This window comes from Phalacrocorax carbo, chromosome 22 (assembly GCF_963921805.1).
Source record: "Phalacrocorax carbo chromosome 22, bPhaCar2.1, whole genome shotgun sequence".
Taxonomy (NCBI): domain Eukaryota; kingdom Metazoa; phylum Chordata; class Aves; order Suliformes; family Phalacrocoracidae; genus Phalacrocorax; species Phalacrocorax carbo.
In genome coordinates this window covers 7,539,711-7,554,073 of record NC_087534.1, presented here as the reverse complement: position 1 = coordinate 7,554,073, position 14,363 = coordinate 7,539,711, and the positions used below count along the sequence as shown (strand labels likewise).

General features: G+C 65.4%; 1 protein-coding gene across 2 annotated transcripts in view; it reads left to right on the top strand.

Annotated features, from left to right (window-relative positions):
- Positions 1-2,573: 2,573 nt before the first annotated feature.
- Positions 2,574-14,363, top strand: part of FOXO6 (forkhead box O6) — a 41,267-nt gene continuing 29,477 nt past the window's right edge. The window contains exons 1-2 of one of the 2 annotated variants that reach the window (XM_064471206.1): positions 2,574-2,972; positions 3,166-4,276. In XM_064471206.1, the coding sequence (XP_064327276.1) occupies positions 3,836-4,276 (441 nt within the window). In that variant the 5' untranslated portion in view covers positions 2,574-2,972; positions 3,166-3,835. Of the gene's footprint in view, positions 3,057-3,165; positions 4,277-14,363 lie in introns of both variants that reach the window. The other variant, XM_064471205.1, reaches the window with a different exon arrangement.

The window sequence follows — 14,363 nt, the reverse complement described above, 5'->3', positions numbered from 1 at the left end:
AGCAAGGCCTGCTGCTTAACGGGGACGGTGGCAGCATGCAGCTGGCTTAATAGAGATGTTCCTGCCTGGTGCCAGGCGGTTAAGTGATAATTAACCAGGTGCTCGGGAAGGTGATGCTGGAAGCCAGCCCCGCGCTGCTGCTGTGGGGTAGAGGGCTGAACACCCACTTCTGAGCACCCCAAACAGATGGGTGCCTTGACTGGGGACATATGCACCCAGAAATGTGCTGCTCTGCACCCTCAGGGCTGAGCAAAGGGGCCAGGGATGAGACCCTGGGTACGCCAGGGATGGGACTACTGGGCAGCTTTGGTTGCTTTTGGGCCCAAGGAGCCACAAAGCCATCCGACACCTGCCTGCCACCATCACCACGAGCAGCAGCCTTGTCTGTAAGGGTAAGTACTGCTTTACAGGTGAGGAAACTGAGGCACCAGGTGAGCAAGACCAGCATGTTTCTGCGGAATTAGGCACTGATAAAGCGCTGCGGTGACCTGGCAGCGCGCAGGGGGGGCTGAGCACTGTTGCCCAAGGGGTGAGCTGGCTCAGGGCGATCGTGGTGAGATGCCCCCGCTGCAGCGGAGGAGGAGAAATGCTGCTGGAGAAGCTGAGTGGCATCGAGGAGGGAGAGGCACCCACCGGAGCAGCACAGGAAGGGTTGTGCAGGCTGGGACCCTCCTGCTTGGCTCAGCACCGGGGAGCTGAGCCTGGGCTGGAAAACCAAGGCTAGGAAGAGCTGGTGAGAAATGTGGGAGGGTTTTGACTAATGAAGGCAAGGCTAGGGGAAGAAACACCGCTGGGCTCCAAGTGGGCAAAAGGCTGCCGAGAGAGTGGGGGAACGATCCTGCCAGGCCCCTGGGGTAGGGCAAGGAAACCGTGGGTGTAAACGGTAGCAAGGGCAATTTGGGATAGATCCCAGGAGAAATGCTCCAGTGAGGAGGAAGGCACAGGGAGATGTGGAGCCACCCCACCCTGGGGTCTGTAGGCTTGGGGGTGGGGTTTGGGGTCAGGTCTATCCTGAAGGTGCTCTGGCACTGCACACCCCAAGCAGCCGCAAGCCAGGCTGGCCAGGGCACATCTGGCACCCGCCTGGCTCAGCCCACCTCGCCCAGCTGGACCAGTAGATGAGGGGCTTGGCTAGCAGGTCCCTGTCCGCACGGCAGGGGCGGTCGGGGAATGCAACCCCTCAGCCCCCAGCTAGCTGGGACATGCCTCCAGGGGAGGCTGGGGCATCTGCAGCCACCGCTGCCGCTCGCAGGTTGTGTGAACAGGGTGCCTGTCGAGTCCCTCCTGTGTATTGCATTGTATTGTATTATGTTATACTATACTATACTATATTAATTACATTATATTTATTATATTATTAGAGCTGTCAGGCCAAGCACTTCAAGGCTGGAACCGTCAGCTTCACAGTTGCTTGGGTAACCTTAGCCCGTCCCCTTGGACAATAAATGGGACTGCAGGACAAGTATCACATGTGACTGTGGCATTTCAGTCCCGGTTCCAGGCCCAGCTGGTGGCAGTGGGGGTGACAACCATGGCCCTGGGGCGGGCCAGGGTGCTCCAGTGCTGGTGGCCCCAGGGCTGGCGAGGCATGGCAGGGTGGGCCCGCGGTGGGTGGGAGCAGGGGGGCGTGGGGCAGGCGGACACCGGTCCCTGGGGGGATGCAGGGGAGAGGGCCTCTGTGGGTGGGGGGTGGGGGGCAAGGGTGGGGGGGGCAAACTGCCGCGGACGCCTCTGTCCCCCGTGGGTGCGGGGCAGGCGCGGGTGCATGGGGGTGCATCCCAGTGTGGTGCAGGCAGGGAGGTGGGTGCGGGCAGGGGTCAGGCGTGCGGCCCCAGCCGGCGCCGGGTGATGCGTGGACACGTTTGCACGCTCGTGGGTGCCAGGGGAGGGGCGGGCTGTCAGAGGGTGCGGGGGTGGCGGGGTGCGTGCAGACGTGCAGGGCAGCACCCCCGGTGCACCGCACCGCCCTCCCGCCTCGCCCGGCCCGGCCCGGAGCAGGGGGGGCCGCAGGCACCCGCCCCAGCCCCGGGTGGGCTTCGCCCGTGTGACCTCATCGGCACCTCATACCCCAGTGGTGACATCATCGGGCAGTCAGCGGCCCCGCCGGGAGCCCGGGCTGCCGGGACGGGTCAGGGGGCGGGCTGGGACCCCGGCGGGGGCCGGGGGGCTGCGAGCGGGCGGGGCCGGGCAGCGCCGACCCCACGGGGCCGGGTGGGCGCTGCCACGGGGGCGGGGCGGCGGGGCGGGGCTTGCGGGACGGGGGCGTGTCCTCCGGGCAGGGGGCGGGGCCTGGCGCATTAGTGGGCGGGGCCCGCTCCTTGGGGTCTCCCCGACGGCGCCGTAGGGGGCGCGGCCTCGGCGAGCGAGGGGCGTGGCCCGTAGTAAAGGAGGCGTGTCCCGCCGCCCGGCCGCGGCGGCGGCGTTGCCCGGGGTGACGCGAGGGAGCAGCCGGCACCCCTGACGTCACCCGCGGGGAGGGCCCGCTCTCCCCGCCCCCACCAATCACCCCTCCCCCCCGCCCAGCGTCCCGCCGGCGCCGCGCCAATAGGCGGGCGGGGGGGGCGTGTCCGCCGGCCACCTCCCGCCAATGAGGCGGTGGCGGCGTCTCGGGGCAACAATGGGGGGCGCCCGGGGCGCACGTGGGGCCGGCGGCGGCGGGGGCGCGCGGCCCGGGGCGGGGGTGCAGCGCCGGGGCGATCGATCGCTCCGCTCGGCTCCGTCCCGCCCCGCCGCTGCCCCGCGCGGCGCCGGGGCACTCCCCGCCCCCGCCCTCCTCCCGCCCCTCCGGGCCCTCCCCCTGTGTCACGGCGGCGCCCGCATTCGGGGACGGGCACGGCGGAGGGAGGGAGCGAGCGAGAGAGCGACCGAGCCACCGGAGGAACGACCGACCGAGCGAGCGAGCGACGGCCGCCCCAGCATGTGGCCCGCCCGCGCCGTGGCGGCAGCGCGGCGGCGGCGGCGGCGGCGGGCAGGTGCGCGGCCGCTGAGACGGAGCGGGGGGGCGTAGGGGCGGGGAGCCGCCCGCCGCCGCCGCCGCCCTCGCCCGGCGCTGTCAGGTGCGTGCCGCCCGCCAGCATGGCTCCGCCGCGCCGCCGGACTTAGCGCCGGGCCGCCCCGGGGGGAGGCTGCCTCCCCCCCACATCCATCCCGCTTCTCCCCGCCCAGGTGCCCCGCCGCCCGGCCCCGGAGCACGCCGGTTCCCGGCCGAGGATGCTGCCCGCCGCCGGTCGCTCCGGTTCATCTGTTGCTGCCTGACCGCGCCGCCCGCCCGGTGCAGCCTCCGCCGATGGATGCGGCAGCCCCCGCGCCCTGCCCGCCCGCAGCCGCCCCGCTGCCTATTGTGCCGGGAACGACTCCGGAGCTCCGCGGCTGGTAAAAAAAAAAAACAAAAAACAAACAAAACAGAACAAAACAACAGAAAAAAAAAACCAACAACAACAAAAAAAACCAAACCCAAACCAAAAACCGACCCCCCCGTGGGGGCCGGAGAGGCGACCGATGAATATGCAGCACCCCCCCCGGCTCGTCGCTCCCGTCGGCCTCCCGCTCCCCGGCGCGGAGCCGGGCAGAGCCGCCTCCTAGAGCTCCGCCGGACCCGGGGCTGCTCCCCCGCCGCCTGCCCCCCGCCAGCACCCGGAGCGGCTCCTCCTCCCCTGCTCCCCGCCGCCCGAGCTCGGAGCCCTTCTTCGCACTCCTCTCCCTCTCCTGTTTTTGGTTTTTTTTTTGGGGGGGGGGTTTGTGTGGTTTTTTCTTTTTTTTTCTTTTTGTGTGGAAACCGACCGTAACTCCGGGGAGGGGGTTGTTGGGGTGGGGGGCGAGCGGCGGGGAGGGGACCATGGAAGAAAAGCTCCAGGCGCATCAGGTGGAGATCGACCCGGATTTCGAGCCGCAGAGCCGGCCCCGGTCCTGCACTTGGCCTCTCCCCCACCCCGACTTCGCGGCGGAGGAGGAGGATGGGGGCGCGGCGGGGGGACCCCCGGCGCTGGCGGCCGGCGGCGGCGGGGAGGGAGCCGAGAACGCGGCGGCCCCGGCGGAGCGCAGAGCCGCCGCCGCCGCCTCCCTGCCGCCCCCCGGCGCGGACGTCGGGCAGCTCCGCAAGGCCAAGACCTCCCGGAGGAACGCCTGGGGCAACCTCTCCTACGCCGACCTCATCACCAAAGCCATCGAGAGCTCGCCGGAGAAGCGCCTCACCCTCTCGCAGATCTACGACTGGATGGTGCGATACGTCCCCTACTTTAAGGATAAAGGAGACAGCAACAGCTCCGCTGGCTGGAAGGTACCTGACCCCCCTGACCCAAACCCCAGCGCAACTTTCCCCCTGCTCCCGAAGGCGCACCGTGCTCCCGATGCTTCCCCTGGGGCGGCCGGAGCTTGGCCCTGGCTGTGGGGCTGGGGGGATCCCCGCTTTCCTCGCGGTTGGGGGTGGGGGGGGGATAAGGGCTCGGTCAAGTTTTGGGGAGAGCCGGTGCTTGGTGGCGTTGTGTGTCGGAGCCGGGGTGAGCTTGTCCCTGGCCCACCCGTTGGCCTCGGGCTGGGTGGCACGGCAGAGCCGCCGTCCTCCCCGGGGAGGTCACGGAGAGGGGCCTGGCGGTGGGGAGCGCGGCCGCGGCCGGCTCACCCGCTGGCCTGCGAGCACCGGGCTACGGTGAACGACAATCCCGCCGCCACGGCTCTGCCTGTCCCTGCCCATGAGCACCCCAGCCATGCCAGGTCCCTGAGCGCCGGCGGCGTTCCCCGGGGAGGACAGCCGGAGGGAGGGCTGGCCCCAAACAGGTGTCTCTGGGCTGGCTTTTACCCAGTTCTGGGTAAAAACACGTACTTTTACCCCCAGTGTCTCCCTTGTCTCAGCCCCTGCCTTCCCCAGAGCCACATCCCCCTACTGGGGGGCCACGCAGGTGCGACACGGCCCCCACGGCCCCACGCTGGCTTTCCCCGGCTCTGCTCCCGCCTGGCACCGTGGGCTCCTTAGAAATCCCTGGCGCGGGCAGCAATCCCCCCTCTTGCTCGGTGCCACCTGGGGCTGCATCGCACCGATCATCGTGGCACTGGGCAAGGGTGTGGAGGGTGCCGGGTCCTGGGGGGGCTCACAGTGGCCCCAGCCCCTCGGGCTGGCGCTTGCCCGGCTCCGCGCTGGGAAGGGGGAAGAGATCGCCTGTGTCCAGATGGTGTCAGTAAAAAGGAGACGGTTTCTCTTAAGCCCTCCCCTAAGCCCTGTCACCTCCAGTGTGATTAGTGTGTAACGAGGCTTTGGGGGCTATAAAACCAGCCTGTGGTCTTGGCATGGCGTGCCCTGGCTCCGTCGGAGGCGGCTGGACCCGGTCCGTTTCGGGGGTTCATTCTTGGTTGTAAATTGGGCTCTTTTGGGGCAGGGAGGCCGGGCTCTATGTCTGCAGCACCTGTGGCCGGGCCGTGGGAGATGGCATTGCGTGGAAACTGGGCACCCTCTCTGACTTGCCCTGCTCGTGATGGGGGGGCAGGGGGCAGCCAGTGTTGCCCTGGTGTGGAGAGTCACTGGGGAAGGGTGTCGGGGGCTGCAGAGGCGGCAGTTGTGTGGGAGGCCTCTCAAACCTCCACCTGGGGTGAGACCTTGGGCGCTTGCCAGGGGACAAGGGTCTCCTCAAGGCTCATACCCATTGGGGACAGTGCAGGGGCATGCACTGATGGGGTCTGGGGACACGGTGGGGATGTTTGTCAGGGCTCTGTACTGGTGGCTGGGAGGGCTGGGATGAGGAGCAAAGGGATTCCCGGGCAGCTGTTTGTATCTCCGGGGGGAGCGGGATGCTTGGGGATCCCCCTGGCTGGGTGTCCCTGAAGGTCAGCCCGGGGGAATGAGGGGACGGAGGGTGAGGGGACGGAGCCATCAGCAAGTTTGTGTGCTCAGTGGCGGCCAGGCAGGAGCGGGGAAGGGGGACGCTCGTGTCTCCCGGTGCTGGCAGGTGACCAAAGCCATTGAGCGAAGCCCTTCCTGGGTGGGATGGACCCTGGCCGGGGACGGTGGGGCCAGCAGCTGTCCTTGTCACAGGCGAGAGCTGGGGTTTGACCCACCTGCACCTTGCACGGGATGGAGGAGTGACCCGTGTCCTCTCTGGGTGTGCCAGGGCTTGCCCAGGGGGACAGCGGCAACGCGCGGGTGTGTCTGCGCGGGTGTGCAAGGTGGCACAGGCTTCCTGTCCCGCCTACGCCGGCACCGGCTTTGGCCCCCGGGCAAGGATGGGTTGTGACGGCAGCGTTGCCGGCCCACATCCGTCCTGGCAGAGGCCACCCTCGGGGGCATCTTCCCAGGACAGCAGGAGAGGCCTTTCCCCCCGTCAGCCGTCACCCGGGGGGATCCCTGCTGTGTCCCAGAGGCGCGGGAGGGCCAACACCTTCTCCGGGCAAAGCCTCCACCAGGGAGCGTGTGGGAGCAACGTGGGTTGTTCAGCCCTGTCCCTTGCCCCTCACGCCCTTCCTGGTGCCCCTTGGCTCCCGGGGTAGGGATGGTGCCTGGCCTGTGTCCCTGTACCGGCACTGCCTGGCATGCTACCAGCAGAGCCCCATCGCCCGGTGTGGGGTTTGGTGGCTTTCTCGAGGGGCCTGTGTCCCTGGAGGCTTCGTGGTGCGTGATGTGCAGGGGGAAGGGATGGGCTCAGGGTCCAGTTGCTGTTGGGCACAAAGGGGCATTTGCAGGGGCTCCTCGCTCAGGTGGGCTCACCTGGGTGCACCCTGGCATGGGATGCTCTGCACCTTCCCGGCCCATCCCCAGGCCAGGCTCTGCCCATCTTGCCCCGGGCTGCGGGCAGGTGGCTCCGCTGCCCGGGCTGTGCCGCCGCTCCCTGCTTCCTCCTGGCAGCCCCCCTTGCCCCTGCGTTGGCACTGTGGCTTAAACCTCCCGGGCCAGCCCAGCGCTCGGCCGCTCGCAGGGCGGGTGGCTGAGGGCTGCCAGTGAAACGCCCAGCTTGACCTGCCTGTGCGCCGAGCCGGGCAGGGACCCTGGGGTCCGTCCTGATGCTGCAGGGGCCCGATCCCCAGCCGGGGCAGGCAGCGTGAGGGCTGGCAACAGCCCAGGGAGCACGGTGGCATGCAGAGACCCCCTTAGCTTGGCAGCCTCAACCGACAGCAGCGTGCCAGGGGTTTACCACCTTCCCAGAGCCTCGTGTCTCTCCTGGCTGTCCCCTGCCCCGGACGCCCTGGACGCCCCTGCGCATCCCTCCCCGGGGCAGGCTGGCAGTGCGTGGTGCTGCAGGAGCACCCAGAGCCCTGGACAGTCAATTTTGTAGTAACGAGCTGCCGGTGGCTTATTAAAGAGCCCCTGGAGATGCCATGTCCCTCCTGCCCCAGGCCTGGGAGAAGCATGGTGGATGTGAAGCGTTTCATTACTCAGCACAGTGGTGGTGGAGGGGGGTCTTGGGTAGTGGGATGCTCCTTTAATTAGCTCCTTCGCAGCCTCCCCACCCTGGGGAGAGAGGGATGGTGGTCTGGGAGCCCGGCTGAGGGCATGGTATCCCCACGGGCGCTGACTGCGCTGCTGCTGTTCCAGCTGGACTTCTCCAAAACCCATCCTGCCCTGCTCCAGCATTGGGGGACTTTCCCAGCTGGACCCCTTCTTGCATCCAGTCAGCCATGCGGGTGCTGCACCCACACCTGGCCGTGGTGTCCGATGTGACCATCAGGGATACGTTCCCCTAGGCTGGTTAGTTATCTCTTGGAGGGGAAGGATACGGGCGTGGGGGTGCATTTTGGGGTCAGGCCTCTCCGTCCCTGCCAAGCTGTGGGTTGCATTACGTGGTCTTACAGTGAGGTAAACTGCGGCACAGGATCCAAACACCTTGGCTGTGCTCAGCGTCACAACCAGGACCCAGCCCGGGGTGGGGGGGATGCTCTGGCTGCTTCCCCCCCGGGCTGTGCGTTCCCTGGGGCTCCCCGTGCCGCAGCGGGCTGGGCGGGCGTGCTGGGCTCGTGCACTGGGAGCTGCTGCTTCCCGACGCAGGGCAGCAGGCGCCTGTTGACTGACAGTTCTGCTTAATTAGGGAGTTGTTATTTTATCAATTCCAAAGCGCTTGAAGTTTTCTGCTCCAGCTCACGCTTTCCACTTGTTAATGGGAAACCAACACCCTCCGTCAAAAAGGCAGCAGCACTGATGCATTTTAAAGGTTTCTGCTTGCTCCGGTTTGACATCCAAAATATAACAATCAAGCAATCAGCTGGTGGATGCCTGTTTGATACAGCTCTGACAGCACTGAAAACCTTAATTTCCCAGCCCTCCTCTACACCTCCTCCTTTATATCCCTGGGTCGGTAGCGTGGCGGCTGCTCCCGGGGTGGGGGACGGGGGCTGCGGGGTCCTGCTGGCCCCATGGAGCACGGCGTGTTTGGGGCGGGGGCCTGCCGTGCAGAGACACCCCCACATCCACCCAAGTGCCACCTTCCCCTTGCAGGGCAGGGCAGAAATGAATTAGGGAGAAAAAGGGGTAGAAAGGGTGTTTGGGTAGGAGCATGGTCTGAGTGCCCGGTGCTGCCCGTGGGGTTGGGGTGTGCCGGGGTGCTTCTCCTCCTTGCTGGGCATGGTGGCCCCCGAGGGACGTCCCCATCTCTGTGCTAGCGAAGGGGCGCAGAGCCTTGGCCCAGGGCACAGCCCCACCAGGCACTGTGCGCACATGGGAAGGTCGTCCTTTAGGGGAGCTGCTCCTGGCTCTGCATGCTCGGGCACTGATGCCACCCCCTGCCCCAGACCCTGCCCTTCCCCTCCTGGATAGGGGCTAGTGCACCTGCCGGGGATGTTGCCCCGTGTGGCTGGAGAGGCTTGAAACCAATGCCTGGGACTAATGGGGACGACTTTCCCCTTGCAGGGGGCAGCTTGGGTGCCAGCGAGGGAGCGGGGGGTGCCACGGGGGCACTGGGCTAAGTGCGGGGGCTGCCTGGCCAGGGCTCCCATGAGGTGGTTTGGCTCAGCTCAGCTCAGCTCACGTATTCCCGTCCTCTCCATATATGGAGATTTTTCCAGTAGAACGGAGAGCCCAGTGCTCCCCGGAGAGCTGCCCGCAGCTGGGAGCAGAGGGGCCGGGAGAGCCCAGCATCGGGGGTGAGCAGGGCTGGGAGGAGCTCCTTCACCTCAGGGAAACCCCTCTGCTTCATCCCCCAAACAGCCCCCGATAAACTGCCCCGGGTCTCCGATCCCCAAAGGTGCAACATCCCTGGCCTCTCCCCAGTACCAGGGGACCCCTCCACCCTTTTCTGCGGCATGTGTGGGGTCCCCCTGGGGTGCTGGGCTGGGGTACCCGACCCTTTGGCATCCCAGGGCTGGAGCAGGGAACTCCTCGCCTGTCCCCAGCTTCACACAGGGATGGGGGAGCCTGCTCGCTTCCCCGGGAGCTGCCGTGATGTGCTCCGCTGCTGCTGGTGGCATGGCTGTGAGGAATCCCCCGGGCTCCTCTCCTCCTTCCCGCCTCATTTTTCTCTCTCCTTTTGGAGATTTTCATCTTCCTTCTGATTTTCCGCCCCCCCCTTCTTCTGGAATCGCTTTTCATGCAGCGCTAACTGCTGAAGTAACACAAACCTGCTAAATGGTCCGGCTTTATGATAGCATAAAAATGATACTACAGCAGTGAGTGGGGCTTTATTAAACCCAAGGGAAAGGCTCCAAATGAACAGCTTGCTCTGCTCTTAGCTTCCCCACTGCACCCCCCACCCCCCCCTTTATTTTTAATAACCGCTGGAATATAAACTACAGTTAAGATCCTGCGGACTAGAAGCCCGCTCACAGCCCGGCTTATCTCTGTCCGTCCCTGTGCGCATCCCTCCCTCCCGCTTGCCCAGTGCTGTGATGGGAGGACCAGCATCCTGGGCTGGGAAATGAATTTCCCTTGTGCTTGGCTTTGTACTTGAAAAGCCTCATAAATATTTTGCAGGGATGCCGTGCAGCCAGTGGGTCAGGTCAGGCGTGATGCGGGAGCGAGCTAGAGCTCCTTCGCCCGGATTCTCATCCCAGTGGGATCCTGACTGCGATGCTGCTGGCAGCGGAAGGTCCCCTGGGCTCCGGGAGCAGGGTTGGACCCATGTCACCACAGTGTCCTTGTGGAAGGAGCATACAGGATGAATCTCCCCTCCCCACCGCCACACCGGGGTCTGGAAAAGGTCAGACCCCCTGCCCCAGACTGCCCCCTCCATCCCCAGGGTCCACTCGAAGCCATGGTGTCACCGTGCCCTTGGGGTCCCCCGTGGGTATGCTCTGGAGCTGGGTATGGGGTCTCCCTCTGTCCTCCCGCACCCACCGGCAGTGGGCTTGCCGCTCTCCCATCGCATTACTTTTAATTAGCCCGACACTTCCCAGCGGCTCCTCTCTCCCGCTGAAGGTGCCTGATTAGTGCCGAGGTGAAAGGCACTTTGGGTTACGGAAGGACACGCGGAGAGGCTCGCCTGTCTGCCGCTGAAGCTCATTTTGGACAGCATCTGTTCATTATTATGTGGTGCCTTGGCCGGGCGCCAGCCAGGAGAACTGAAAGCCCCGGCACAAAGCTTGCTTTCACCCGCTGTGGGGAGGAGGAGGAGGAGGAGGCAGCCGGTGTTGGGAGGGGGCACGGGGACCCCCAAAGCATGGTGGTCCCTTCCCTTCCCCGCGGGGATGCTCCAGCATCCCGGAGCATCCTGAGCTGTCGCCGGCTATGTTCTGGCTGTGAGGTGTCCAGCCCCCCTGGGACCACTGCTGTCCTGCTGGGTGGGGGCTGCAGCGGGGGGCTGCCCTAGATGGGTTAGCAGCAGGACAGGGTGATGTTGGGGTCTGCATGGCTGGTGCGTACTTTTTCAGGAGGGTCCTCATCCTTCCCCTCCCCATCACCCGACGGCTGTGCCCCTTGGGGCTGCGCGCTGTGCTGGGGCTCAGCGGCAGGGATGCTCCGGGGCTTTGGTGCCTGTTGGCCCTCTGGGTTCGGGTGCCGGGCTCGATGGCACTTTGTACCCACCAAGCCAGGGATGCAGCAGCGATACAGCCTGGCCTGCTGCTCCCCTGGGGCCTGCGGGGCAGAGGAGGTTTCCCAAAGAGCCCTGGGTGCTGGCAATGGGGACGTGCAGCGGGATGGCTCCGCCACCTGGATACCCTGGTGCTGTCAAACCCTTGCCCATGCCTGCCCGCGGGGCTGGGCAGACCCCGGGGAGCTGCAGGCAGCGATGCTGGAGGGCATCCACCGCCTGCGCGTGCACGTCTGAATTTGCACGTGTTCCCTCGCACGCCTGTGCGTGTGCGTTCGGGGCGCGGCGCGCGCACACGTGGCTCACGTGCGCCGGGCTCGCCACGCGTGCGCCCACGTGCGCTCGCTGCCGCGCGCTGCAGTCGGGTGCGCGTCGGGCGCGCAAGAGCGGCGCGGGGAGGGACCCTCCGGCGTGCCTTGGGCTGGCTCGTGCTGCCCTCCTGGGAGCGCGGGCTGGTGGCAGCGTCCCCCTGTCCGTGGGGACCGGGGGGGACAATGTGGCCTTGCCGTGGGATGGTGGGTACCGCAGGGCCTGGGTGCTTTTGAAGGTATGGCTGTGGCTCGGTGGGTGTGGGGGAGCCCGAGCTGGGGCGCTGAGCAGCCACCTTCTATTTGCTGGGAAGGGGAAAAAAATACAGCAAAAAACAACCCAACCCCCCCCCCCCCCCCCAAAAAAAAAAAAACCAAACCAAAACCAAAGAAAAAAAGCCAATCCCAAGAAAGAGAAGAAAGGCGAGGGTTGTTCGGAGCCGCCTGCCACCTGGCGTGGTGCCAGCCTGGGGATGCTCTGGAGCAGACATGCCAAGCTGTAATTGCAGACAGGCTCATTTCAAGAGACAAGACGGTTATTTTTAACTCGCGTTAAGGTAATGCACTGATCTCCTGCCTACTGGTTCAAAAGTTCAAACCCCGCCCGCTTTGCTCGCCCACCCCATAGCGGTACCCCCTGGCCGGGCTCCGGGTGCCCCCCGGGAAGGCGCAGCCCCTTCCCCGCAGCCCTGTGGTCGGGCAGCCTGGCGCTGCCAGCCACCCTCGCCCTCCCCGGGGCAGCCTTTGTGTCTCCTGGGGAGTCTGGCTCCTCCTCTGCGGGACTGGGAGGAGGCTGCGGCCGAGGCCAGCCCTGGGGTACAGAGGAGACGGGGGTTTGGGGGGGCCGTGCCAGTTCTGTGCCCAGCCTTGGCGCTGCCGAGTTCCCCTAGGGATGATGTTGGGGTTGGGCGCTGCGTGCCAGGATGCCGGATCCTCCCCAGAGCCCGGCGGGAAAGCCTTGCAGTGCTGCGACTGGTGGCACTGCTCGCTCGCGAGGTCCCCAAGTGCTTCCCAGTCGCAGTCCCACGCGCTGGTGGCCGTGCCGCCCCGGGGACTGCTGGCATCTCCTCCGGCAGCCGGGGCTGGCAGGGTGGTGCAGGGGTGGTGGGACGCGGGTTCCCCCCTCCTCGGCCTCGCTGGGCATCATGGTGGCGGAGGGCTGAGCCTCTGGGCCACCCATCGGCTGGATCGGCTGCTGAGCCTCATGCTCCCAGTGCCGCTTGTCGGTCCATGCTGAGGACCCCGCAGGTGCCTTGGCCCAGGCTGTTGGCAGCGGGAGAGCCCAAAAGCCAGGTGTGGGGTTTTATAAACTATTTTTTTTTCCCCTTAAAACATATTGCAAAGTGTAAGGGGGGCCTGTCTCTGGGTGCCCTGTGCTCCTGGGGGAGCGGCTTTGCTCCCCATGGCTGGGGAGAGGGATGTCACCAGCTACGTGGGACTCAAGTGGTGCCAAGCCGGGGTGTGTGGGGACAAGCCTGGCACCTGCTCCCCGACCCTCTGACCAAACCATCCAAAGCAAAAGGGGAGGAGGAACACCCCACAACACATCAGGTTTGGACCTGTAATAGCTGTAATTAATCCTTTGCTCCCCCCATCAGCCTCCCCCAGGAGCTCAGCCGCTCAGAGCTGGCGGGAACAAAGCCCTGGGGCGCTCCTGAGCAGGAGCAGCGTGTCCGTCCCCCTGTCCCCAAATGCCCTCTCGCCCTGCTTCGTGGCGTCAGCAGTTTGCCAGACGGCTGGGAACTCCCTGCATGGCTGAGATGTCTTTTGTCCTCGTCCGTCACATGGCCGGGACCGCCAGCTGCAGGCGCTTCGCTGCTCCCCGTTCCCGCTGCCGTGGTTCGGCATTTCCCTCCCATCGGATGCAGCTGCTTTTAGCAGGAGCGCTGAGGTCTGGGGGGAACCGAGGCGAGCTGAGACCCACTGGCCACGATCTGAGGCATTTTGCCGCTCGTCCAGGCTCGTCGCTGGCCCCCTCGCAGCGCATCGTCTGTCGGAGCTGATAAACTGGGGGGAACAGCCTGGCTGCGTCAGCGGGGAACTGTGGGGCCATTACATGTAATGAGTTCCACAAGGATGGCATGGCGCGAGCCGCAGGGGGAGCCTCGCCGGGTTTATCCCTGGACTGTGACCCCAGCAAGGGGGGGACATCTCCTAGCCCAGCGGGGCGGCCGGCTCCACGCGCTGCGCTGCTCCGCTGCGATGGGAAGGGCTGCCCGCGGGGACGGGGAGCGGAGGGGGACCGGGGGGCCACGTGGGTCCGTCAGCCACGTCCTGGTGTCCGCCGATGCTGGGGGCGAGTGCTGCGTCAGTGTGCGCTGATGTTTCAACCGCCCCCGGAGCCTGCCCAGGCTCCTGAATGTGTTTGGTAGCGTGGGACTGGAAATACCCGGTGCAAGCCCTGGGGATGGGAGAGCTGGGGAGGCCAGACTGGGATGTGCTTGCTCAGGACCACGGTTGTGACCTCTGTTAGCAGGGGGTCCGCTGGCTCCTTCCCTCTGGGTGCAGGGCGCTGGGAGCCCTCCCACCCCATGGCAGCGCCGCTTGGAGGTGCTGAGAGCCGGTGGCTGTGGGGAGTGGGTTTGTACAGGGTGAAGAAGGGCTCTGCAGTGCCGCGCCGGTGGGTTTGGGCAGCCAGGACGCCCGCTGTCACCTCCTGCCTGCAGCCTGCCCGGCCGGCAGCGGCCCTCATGCCCGCCCTGCCCCAGGTGGAGGGCACGTGCGGAGATGCAGGGAAGGAATTAACAAGCTTGCGGAGCGACAGGCTCATAAATTTCTGCTTTTTTTTTTTTTTTTGAGACTGTCAAACCGATGCCTGTCCCAGGGATGTAAGACAGCGTTTTATTGCTGCCTGCTTGATGGTTGTTCCCTTCTCCTCTGCGGCTGTGATTTATCTCTGCACTTTGCGCTGATTGGATTAGAAGTTTAAATGCTAAGGGTGCATAACAATATATTTTTCTTATTAATATTAAAAAATCATTATTGGATTTTTTATAGTTCTGTTTTGAATTGAATCCCCTTGCTTGATTTATTCTCTCTCCCAGAGTAGAATTTAATGCTAATAGGAACAATCATTGCTTTGTTTTGAATCTTTGACTGTTTGGAAAACTTTCCC